Below are 12,193 nucleotides of genomic sequence, written 5' to 3'. Positions count from 1 at the left end.
TATTACTTCTAAACTAAAGACTAATGTATAAACTAAACTAAAATGAAATCTAAGAATTTAAAATATGAAAAACTAAAAACTAAAAAAAAAAATTGATAATCCTTAAGAATTCTTAAGGAGAATCAAAATCATGGACATAATCAATTACTTAGACCGGTTTTAAATAATGGTCCTGTCCATTTAACTTACCTAGGAATAATTTCAAGCAGGAATAAAAGAAAGTAGAACTGTACCCCCAACTTTGAAATTATTATTTTTTTTTCTTTTTTAGCATTTTTTAAGCGTTTTCTCAATTTAAGGATCTAATGATTTCGGTTGAATGCCCGAACTTCTAGTTCTGGCCACGAACAAAAAACTACGCACATGAACCGAAATTTTCAACACTAATTTAAAAGTATACAATTCCTTCCTGGCGGATAAGGTAATTTCATCCTACTTCTGATATATCTTGTCTGAAAAGATGTAGGCGTTTAAGGTAATGATAAAAAGGGAATTTATTTGGGTTTAGTGTAGGAATTGAATAAATTTCTTAACAAAGAGATATGATGTCTTGGGGAAGGTTTAAGTGTATAGAAAAGAGGTAAATGTGTTTGGGAAGAGGTAAATTTTCTGGAAAAATCATCTGTCACGTCTGACATCCTGTTTCATAAAATTTTCTTTTCCTTCTGATGTATCTGCATGCTTAATTTCTTTTCTGTAGACTCCTTCTGTGAATTTCATTGATAATCAAATCTGCAGGTTATCTTTGAAAAAACTTGAATTTGTTTATCTGCAAACATCTAATTGCAAACGTTAAGTAACAACGAGGATTTAGTCTTAGCGACCATCCTCAAAATAAATAATAAAAAAAACTATAAAAATAAATAAATATATTATAAACCAAGGTTCGAAATTAAACACGAAAAATATAAGTTTTTGTTAAAAATTTGGCGTTCCCCGGCAAAGGCGCCAAAAACTTGTTGAGCGATTTCCGCAAGTGCATGGTTTCGCTTGTAGTAATAAAAAGATATTGATCCCACATGGAACGTTTTTTAACGAAAACTTATTTTAAATCGGTTTGATTTACTTTTAAGGTTTATAATATGGAAAATCATTTAATTGGATTTGGTTTTGAAATTGATAGAATAAGAATTAGATTAGAATATGTAGAATGTTAGAAATCAATTCTGTTTTAAGAATGAATTTACAAGACAGAAACGTTTAGTGCTTTAGAAAAGTGAATAAATGTATTCGTTTGCATTAAGCAAAGAAAACAACTTTAAACTTTGTATAAATTATATAAATGTAATAACGTAAACTCCTTCAATTAAAAGGCTTTGAACGCAACAATCCCCTAATCTGGTTAGATTGCTTCCTTAACCAAATTAATACTTTATCCAAGATATCAATTTGCCAAAGTGTTCAACAAAGTTTCCTTGTAAAGATTTCGAATTCAACTACGTTTTAATAAAAACACCAGAACTCACTTCGGATCATTTACCATAAGTGCTACATAAAAATCTATTGAATTGAATAAACTTTATTAGATGAAGTATGAATTTGATACAAGTTTACAGAGAAAAAGAAGCATGGAAGCTTTCGACGACTTTCAAGTGAACGGGTTGTCAATCCTTTCCTTGAACCTCGTTTAGAGTTTGTCAGGCTCCTGGGGCGAATCCTCTACTAAATCTGCTCGCTGAATCTTCAGAATAGTGACGGTTCCTTTGACTACCAAAATGTAAACTAATATGAACAAATCTTAATCTAAATCTAAATGCTACTGTGTTTGTATTTATTTGATAAACAACTTGTGTACGGGAAGATGCCTTTTACAAAATCGAACTCTAATCTCTGACTCATTTCTAAGTCAGAGTTTCTGCATAAACTCTGCACTAATCTTACAAATCTAACTCTCTCTTTCTATATTTCAACTCTCAATCAACTCTCTATTTATAGATGTTGAAGAGTCGTGATTGAAGTGTCGTGTCCATTGTGAAGGGTCGTATGCACTGCGAAGAGACGTTTCTATCCACCCGAACGAACGCGTTTCTTGGAATTTAAACATGTGAATTTAGTGCTGCAAAGGCTGCTGATCTTACCGAGAATGGAAATTCTCGGCCGAGAATGAGAATGTGATTTTTGGTCTTCGAAATAAAGGAGAGAGGCGCTGGACTTTAGCGTGTCGCGACCGAGAATTTGGGATTCTCGGTCGTGACCCATAATTCTCTATCGAGAATTTGGATTCTCAACCGAAAATAGGAATTTTTCTCCCGTTTCTGACTTCGTTCTCATCTTCCTCGTATCGGTGTGCTGATTTCTTCGTCTTTTGGCTCCTAACTTAGGGTTTTTCCTTCGTTTTTGACCTCTTTTCTTTCCTATTTGGATTTTACCAAATATTTAGGTACCTTGCATGAAAGAAACATATTCGGACGTAAAAGTACTCTAAATAGATATAAACAGCATGATTTCATAGCAAAACTGATGTAAATATTAATGATATTTTAGGTATATTTTGGGCTTAACAGACGATACGAAAACAAATGTTTGTCATGTATCTTGTGTCATGTGAAAGGGAAAATAACATAGTGATGTTCTCAATTAACTTATGAGCTTATTCCGAGACATGAAATCAACACTTGATAAATTTTTCTAGCGTTATTTTCCGACTAGGTAAATTTATCTTCCCCCTTTTTTCAATTTGTTTATGTTAGATATGACTGGTAATTTTAATGAGAAGGGTGGTTTAGTGGATTTGATCAACATATCTGGTGAGTTTAAATAATAAAGGGTAATGCAAAAATACCCATAATGTTTACAACAAGAGCAATTTTACTCCTAATATCTAAAATGGTACAATTTTATGCCTAATGTTGGCAGCCAGGAGCAATTTTACCGTTGACAAATTTGGTCAATTTGAGAAATAATTCATCAAAGAAGTCTTCTCAATCATGAATCTTGTCATCAATGCTTCACATGTCAATCATTTTATCACTCATTAGTAGCAGATTACAAACATATGATTAGACGTAAAAAAAAAATAAAAAAATAAAATAAAAAATACTATATTTTGTACGAGCTGGAAAAAAATTATATATTTTACCGAATTTATAAATATTAGTCTCTAATTCAATTATTACATCACAAAAAATATGAAATCTTTCTTTAGAACCAACTGATATGTAATTGGTATAGAATAAGAAACAAAATATATGTGTTACATAATAATATATGAAATTGACCCAACTTGTCAACGTTAGGGGTGAAATTGCTCTTACCTGCTAACGTTATGGATAAAATTGTTTCTGACTGTAAACGTTATTGATATTTTTACATTTTATTCCAAATAATAATAAGGAAACACTTTGCAAGACTATGAACAAAAATATTGAAACCAAGAAATACCGAGTGTTTAAAATTCTGTTGATAGTATAAAGCTGATATTTATTTATGACAAATTGCTAGAATAAAAAAAATAAGTAAAGCATTAACACCATAAATTAATTTTAATATATGAATGATTACATACTTATTAAGTTAATTGAACATCATTGAGAAGCTTAACTTTGATCTTGTTGAGAGTAATTAGAACATCTTTGATACCAATCCTCTCCTTAGGTACATCTACACAACATTTTAAGGCTAAGTTCATAATTGAAGATGTGCAATCTATCTTAGCCAAATAATGTCGTTCGTTGACCCTAAGCAAATTGGGATCAACAAGTTGAGTGACTCCAGAAGGTACTGAATCTTTAACCCATTTCTTCATACTCATATCTTCGTTAAACATCTCATCCGTAGGCCTTTTTCTTGTGAAAGTTTCGATCAACAGAATACCAAAACTGTATATATCACCCTTTATAGAAACAAGTCCTTCTGATCCATACTCTGCATCAAAATTTGTTTTAATTAGTGTCGCACAATAAATTACTATTTCAAGTATAATATATATACAGAAAATCAAACATCACCTGGGGCCATGTATCCAATAGTTGCAAGATTTATAGTTTGTATGAAAGATTGATCTTCTCCGACGAGCTTCGCTATGCCAAAATCAGTTACATGAGCAACCACATCGTCATCTAGAAGGATATTACTAGGCTTCAAATCACAATGAACAATAGGAGTCATATAACCATGATGAATATATTCAACTGCTGATGCAACATCAATCATTATGTTCAATCTCTGAAAAATGTCCAAAAAGTAGTTGTGAGAATACAACCACTTTTCCAGGCTCCAATTAGGCATGAAGTCCATGACTAAAGCCTTAAATTCAGTGGTACAACAACTCGTGATTATTTTCACAAGGTTTCTATGTCGAATCTCACGCAGTACTTCACACTCCACATCAAAACTCCGGAATGCTCCTTCTAACTCCAAATTGAAAACCTTAACTGCAACGGACAAGCCATTTGAAAGATTCCCTCTATATACCGAACCAAAACTCCCCTTGCCAAGCAAATTCACCTCAACAAATTTATTTGTTGCCCGTTGAAGCTCATGAATAGAAATTCTTTGCCATATTGGTAAAGGTGGAAAATTCACTTGGTGAGTCAACAATCTTGTTTTCCTTTTCCAATGCCAAATTAGGACAACAATAACAATTCCAAGTGCCAAAGTTGTTAATACAATTGCAACCAGTGTTATCTTGGTTTTCTTTGAATGGTTCTCATTGCTAGTTCTGCATGGATTGACTTGGAATTTAGGTGCCCCACAAAGTCCTTTATTTCCTATAAATGATTGGGTTGTTAAGTTCATAAACGGCCCTCCATTAGGAATTTCTCCTTGTAGTTCATTGAAGGACACATTAAAATCCTTGATATATTTTAATTTCTCTAGGGAATTGGGTATTTTTCCTGAGAGATTATTGAATGACAAATCTATGAATTCCAAACTTATAGCATCACCAAATGATTCAGGAATGGAACCCTCCAATCTATTATTAGATAAAGAGAGACGCTTTAGAGTTTGAAGGAATTCAAAGATGGGTGGTATACTACCTGATAATTGATTTCTAGACAAATCAAGTAATGTAATAGCTCTCAAACTGCCAATATCTATTGGAAGATCACCGCTTAAGGAATTTGATGATAGCTTGAGTTCAAGCACATCTTTAAGCCTCCAAAAAGTTGATGGAATAGTAGAATTGAGTTTGTTAGAATCCAAATAGAGCTTTCTAAGAGAACTGAGATTACCCAAACAAGACGGGATATTTCTAGAGAGCTTATTACCCCCAAAATATATGTCACTCAATCTCTGTAAACCACATAATTCAGTAGGTATGGACCCTTGGATTCTATTTAACTCAATATCTAATATTTGAAACTTCGTCATTTTTCTAATTGTCCTAGAAATGAATCCTTTTAAATTGTTATCTCCTAGATTCAATGAAATCAAGCTAGTTAAGTTTCCAATTTCCTTGGGAATGGTTCCTATTAGTCTAGAACCATACATTTTAAAATATTCGAGGGAAGAAGATAGGTTTCCTATGGAAATTGGTAGAGTAGCCTTCAATGGATTGTTACCCAAGTCTAAAAATGTCAACTTTTTGCAATTCGTCAATGAGGAAAATAAAGTCAGTAAAGGTTGACTATTGAGTTGATTGTTCCATAAATTGAGAAATTGAAGCTTTCTTAAATTTCCAAGAGCAACTGGAATAATGCCAGAGAACATGTTTAAATCCAAGTCAATCTCAGTGAGTTTAGAGGCATTAGAGAGAGATATGGGAATAGGACCATGGAATTATTGTCTCCAATATAAATTCTCTCAAGGTTGGGAAGATAGAGACCAAAACTTGGAGGAAGACTGCCTGAGAGATTATTAGTATCTAACACTAAATTCTTTAATGTTGTAATTTTAAAAATGTTGGAAGGAAGCATTCCATCAAGGTTGTTAACTCCGAGATATAGTTCCTCCAGGTAAGCAATGTTACCCATTTCAAAGGGAATGCTGCCTGCAGTCACAATTCATTTGAAAAATTCTAAATTAAAATTGTGTTTATAAAAAAATTCAACTAAAATTGGAAGGAAGATATATATTTAAACCCAATAACAAATTTAACATCTCATAGAAGTACAAATATATATTTGTCATTTTTCAACATGGTTTCTCCAAAGTTAAGAATTTTGGTTCATTGTATTATCCAAGAGTTATGTATGTTTCCTAAGAAATATGTTGTTTCTTAAGAGTCATGTTGTTTTGTCCAAGAGTTATTTATACTGCCTAAGAGGTGTGTTGTTTATTAAGACCCATGTTTTTTCTAGTAATTGAAATCTTCCTCCATACTTCCAAACTTCAATTTTCTATCCAACTAGATTTCTTATTGATGAATGAACTTTACAATACACAAGGTTACTTGAATAACTTTTTAATAATAAAACAATTTTTACTAATGTAAAATTTTGCAATTCAATTGTATATAAAGTATATAATTTAAATGAAAAAGAAATATGATAAACTTGGTCTCTCATAGACTTAAAATGGCTGCAAATTGGATTTTCTATTAACTAGAATTATAAAAAAAAATTGGGTAATTAATTTATTAGTCCCTATATTTTGACAAAACACACTGTTTAGTCCCTGTATTTTCAAAAACACATGGTAAGGTCCCTAACCTTTTTATCAATGAACTGTTTGAAGACTATGAAAATTAATTATGAAGCTTGCGGACTTGGATGATTAAAAAGATGTTTGAAGACTAGAAAACTAATTATGAAATTTGATTCTAAGAATTTTTTTTTTTTTTTTTCTGAAGGGAAATGAGATTTCTCATTAAATAAAATACAAAGCATCAGAATAGAATACAATGCAGATTCCAGAAAAAGGAGGAATTGTAAAAGAAGTAAAAGGATTAGCATTGGAAAGGGCATTTCTAGCTAAAGTATGAGCTACCATGTTCGCTAACTATGGACGAAAAGACACGCTAATATCATGTCGGTTTTGAAAAAGTAATTGACAATCTTTTATAATATTTCCGAAATCCGAGAGATCCTCCTTGGATGAGTGGAAACTATCCACAACTGTCTTGGCATCTGACACGATCATTACTGACTGAAAACCCAACTCCAGAATTCTAAGAAGTTTTGATTTAGTAAATTTAACTCTAACATTTTCAAGAAATATCAATTTTAGCTTATATTACCAAAATTTTTAAAATATTAGTTTAACTATTATTTAAACATATTAGTCTGTCCAAACAAGTTTATCAATGAACTGAAATAGTTTCGTGCATTTTCTATTGGCTACTTGTAACTATATTAGTAATACGGTAAACGTTTTAGACACTTTTACAATTTTTTTTATGATTAACTTATGTGTCGGACTTAATTATTAACATTTTAACAGGTCTTTTGTAACTATGTGAGTAAGGCCCTGTTCTTTATCACTTAATTTCAGTAACAATCAGTTCAGTTCAGTTAAGTTAAGTTCAGTTCAGTTCAGTTCAGCATTCAGTTTCAGCATTCAGTTTCAGTATTCAGTAATTTATCCTTATTTATTATATTATAATTATTTATATATAATTTATTATAATAATAATTATTATTTAATTTATTATTATTTATTATTATTATTATTTATAGTTTATCATTATCTATAAATTAGATAAAAATTAAGAAATGATAGTCAAGAAATGATAGTTTATTAAAGTATATATCGTTTAATAAAAAAAATTAAAACTAAAGTATGCTTCCATATTTAAAAATTAGGAATTGCACTCAAATTTATTGAATTTATCAATGTTAGGGATAAAATTGCACCATTTTAGATGTTAGGGGTAAAATTACCCATGACCCATAACGTTAGGGATATTTTTACACTTTAACCCTTAATTAGAATAAAAAGTTAAGAGTTTGTATTCATATAAAAATTTGTATTTAATTTCATAGGCTTTAAATTATATGTAAATTTGTGTTTGTATGTAATTTGTATTTTTAATTTAAATTAGACTCATTTTTATTTAATTTTATAGGCTTTTATCGAGCCAAAATTTTATCAAGCCGAGCTTTTATTTGATATTCAATTTAGTTTTATCTTTAATAATATATTTATTTATTTATTATTGATATTATTAAATTTATTGGAACCATCATTATTATTATTATAAGTTTATTAATGTCCACTATTATCAATTAAATTATTTTAAAGTCTAATATCATCATTAGTGTTTAGTTCGGTTCAGTTCGGTAGTATTCAGTTAAGTTCAGTAGTATTCAATTAAATTCAGTTCAGTTCAGTTCAGTATTCAGCAGTATTCAGTTCAGTTCAGTTCAGTTCAATTCAGTTCAGTTCAGTTCAGTTCAGTTTTTTTCAGCAATAAAGAACAGAGCCTAACACATTAAATATTTTCAAAATAATTGATGTCTGATGTGATAGTTAAATAACAGTCAAACAAGTCTTTTCAAATTTTTGATAATGTATGGTTAAAATTGAACTTGCTTGGAAATATTTTAGGGGTTCAATTTGAATCATTTTTTAAATTTGACATTATCCCAGCAAATTAATTATGTAGGGCTTCTTCCATAGTTAATGTAGTAGTTGGTGACAGGATGTTGATATTACTACTTGTGGCTTGCTATTTAGGAAATTAATTAGTACCGTTGAAAATGAAACAGAAAATAGTTTCAGTACTGTTTGGTAAAGAGTTTTTTGGGGTAAAATTAGAAGTTTGAGCCATTTTATAGGTTTTGATTAGTCAATTTTTTATTTTTTTTGTTACAATGGAGGAGCTAACCTTAAGAAAACATCAAATACAGACCGATCTTTAAAGAATGGTCATTCTGGGAAGCCCATACCCACAAAAATTAGAAAAAAGAATGTCATGAATGCTTGCAGGAAGCGCATCACACTCGTGAAGACCTAAACTCAAACTCTCTGCGTAGTTTGCCATCCAATCAGATACCTCGTTCCCTCGTAGGATATGAACGAGCCGCACCTCCCAATCTCTATCATATAGATCACGACACGTCATAATAAGCCAAGAAAAACGATGTCGTTGAACCACCTCATGACTAACAAGCCGAATTACTACCAAAGAGTCCATTTCGAATACTACCATGCGGACCTCTTGGAAAGTCCTCGTGTTGCACCCCTAAACTTTAGAGTCCCTTTGGGGACATCCGATGATTAGTTTGTTTGGTGAATAGATGTTTGAAAGAGCTTGTTGGATCTAAAAAGCTAATTTTGAAAATACTCATCTTATGAGTTTTTTCAATTAGCTTATTCATTGTTCCATCTCTTTTGAATAACATTTTTACCCCTGTTTATTACCATCTAACTCCAAATAAAGACTTTATCATGTCCTTATTTATCATTACGCAAACAACTATTAATAATCAGTTAAGTTTTACCAAACAATTTTACATAATCAGCTAGTCAAATCAGCTAACCAAGAAGATAATCAACTATCAACTAACAGCTAACGATTATTTGCCAAACAGGCCTCAATTTAATTATTTAAGGCTTACTTTGTAAAAAAACTCATAAAAAACACTTTAATCTTAATATTTTCAAACAAGATCAATTTTAAAAGTTTCAAAAGTTTAAATGGACTAGTTTAACGGTTATATGATTAACATATCAAATAAATTTATAGATAAACTGACATCGCTTTGTACATTTTCTATGAGATTATTTCTAATTATTTTAATAACATAATAAAATTTTATTGTTAATGGTATAAAGCAATCAATCAGTGATAAAGTAACATTGAAATTTCATTCCTATTTTGCTTTTATTTATGTTTTATCCAATTTAAATCGATTTATGAGACGTTGTAAACAAGTTTATAAGCAAAATAACACATTTTGTATATTTTCTGTTAATTATTTCTAGTTATTTTAGTAACACACTAAAAATATGTTATCCGATTGCTTATATTGGCTATTTTTTATTTATTTATTTATTATTTTGAACCTGAAAAATGATATTCATATATAAATGGGATTGGCATACTCAACAATAACGTTTGACAGTCATTCCGGCACTACAGTTGACAAAAAAATCGCTAGCATTGGAACAGGCCTGCCTAGCTACCAAATGTGCAGCCCTATTCGCTAAACGAGGAATAAAAGACAATGTAAAAGAAGAGTTGGATTTCAAAATAGCTCGGCAATCATGAATAAGCGATCCAAACTCCAAGATATCTTGTTTACAAGACTGAATTGCATGAACAACAAGCTTAGCATCACATTCAAATTCAACATTCGTATACGTCATAGTAGCAAGCCAAATCAGGCTCGTGCGTAGAGCAAGTGCCTCAATCACCCGTGGTTCTCTTATACCTGGAATGAAGCTACTACTACAAAATAGGAATGCTCCCACTTCATCTCCCATTACTGCGCCCATATCACAACTCTTTATTTCCTTGAAAATGGCGCAGTGAATATTGCACTCTGAACCGGCGGCCGGCGGCTTCCATTTCTGATTTGCCATCGTTTGCAATGAGAGCCTGCTGTACGGGAACACTGATGTTTGTGCTGCTGTTTGGGATATGGCACTGATGTTCGACCGAATTCGCTGGTGTTCCGGGAGCTGGCGCTGCTGTTCCGCGAAAAAACAAAATTAATTCATTTATTTATTTTTGTTTTTGATCAATTTAAGTCGAGTCATCAATTATACACTAGCGCAAAAAAAAAAAAAAAACAAAATTAATTCATTAATCATAAGAAAAAAAATGTCAGCCGAGAGAATTGTGTGGAAATAAAGAGGAAACATCCACATTGTGATAAGCGGATAATATTCATATGGTTGTAATGAAAGATGATGTTGTTAGTCTTTATTTTGTATTATAGTTATTTAAAGGACAAATTAGCCTAATTCAAGAGGTTCATTTATATATCTAATTCACTTTATTTCTATCTCACCAAATTAGACACTTTTATTTATTTTAGACAAAATTATCGCTAGTTCTATTCGATCGATCCATCTGCTCCTGCTCCAGCTTCTTCTTCTTTCGCTTCGTCCGCTTATTCTTCTTCTTTTTTGTTTCAACTTTTTCTTCGGTTCATATTCTTCAATTTCTGATACCAATCATTAACGGTTTTTGAAATTATTGAAGTATTATGTTCAATTTCCCGTAGAAGATGTTGAGAGTCTGGGGAAGAAGGTGAAAGGTATTTTTGTCCAAAGTGGATGAAAGTATCTAATTTGATGAGATGAAAACAAAGTGAGTCAAATATATTAATGGACCTCTTCAAATCAGCTAGATTAATAATTAGCCCTAAAAAAATGTATTGGTGAGTTTTTGAATAAATGTCCCATTAGCTAGATTTCAAAATGTTAATAGAAGAAAAATAAAAAATTTGGCGTTGTATTATTATAGAAATTGCTGGGAAACTCATTTGAGTGAGGTGTAAATATATATGTGGTATTTTATCAAATATATATATATAGTAAAATCTTTATAAATTAATAATTTTGGGATCATGAAATTTTATTAATTTATAGAGGTTATTAATTTATCGAGTATAAAATTAGTGATCTGGTCCAAATCGGGACCAGAAGAAATTATTATTTTAAAGAGGTTATTAATTTATCGAGTATTAATTTATGAAGGTTTGACTGTATATATATAGGGGTGAAGATCTAGTGTGACAAGGGGTTAGGATATGAAAAGGAGCTTATTGTGTTACATAACAAAACTACGTAGTTTTGATTATAATTAAAAAGGGCAATGTGGCAAATTTGTAAATAAAATGAAAGAGAGGATAGAGAAAATTGTTTTATTTCTTTTCTTTAAAATACATTTTCCCAATATCTCTAACATCGTTTTTCAAAATTTTTTATACTATTAGACTCGTCTAAATTAGACGGTCATTTTAAGACCCCTGAAGCTCAAGTAAAAAAAATTCCGGTGAACGGAATCCGGGTGGACGTTTTTCGGCGAGACAAAAAGTTCCAAAAAATTCTCAAAAAAATCCAGAAAATGTAAAACATTATTCTAAGAAACTTTAATTCTTGGGTCGAAGCATAATTTCTTACGGTTTAGTCCCAATAAAACATTTTTCTTAATTTTATCCATTTTACATGCTTCAACAATTTATTGGGTTATAACTGTAAGGAATCTCGTTTTGAGCCAAGAATTAAAATTTTTTAAAATGATGTTTTAAATATTTTGAAATTTTTTGATAATTTTCTGGGCACGTTTTTTGTCCTACTTACATTGTTCAAAATCAGTGTACCATTTGTTCCAACATAATACTTATATTGTTCCAAC

General features: G+C 30.8%; 1 protein-coding gene across 1 annotated transcript; it reads right to left on the bottom strand.

The window, feature by feature from the left end:
* Positions 1-3,456: 3,456 nt before the first annotated feature.
* On the bottom strand, positions 3,457-10,410 carry LOC136204041 (receptor kinase-like protein Xa21). The gene is made up of 4 exons (XM_065995235.1): positions 9,942-10,410; positions 5,768-5,932; positions 3,948-5,630; positions 3,457-3,864 (listed from the first exon to the last, which is right to left on the bottom strand). Exons 1-4 carry the CDS (start codon positions 10,408-10,410, stop codon positions 3,509-3,511), a joined length of 2,673 nt encoding a protein of 890 aa, XP_065851307.1. The 3' UTR covers positions 3,457-3,508.
* Positions 10,411-12,193: the final 1,783 nt, after the last annotated feature.

This window comes from Euphorbia lathyris, chromosome 8 (assembly GCF_963576675.1).
Source record: "Euphorbia lathyris chromosome 8, ddEupLath1.1, whole genome shotgun sequence".
Taxonomy (NCBI): domain Eukaryota; kingdom Viridiplantae; phylum Streptophyta; class Magnoliopsida; order Malpighiales; family Euphorbiaceae; genus Euphorbia; species Euphorbia lathyris.
The sequence above is the reverse complement of the archived record's forward strand: the minus strand, read 5'-3'. Positions and strand labels throughout refer to the sequence as shown.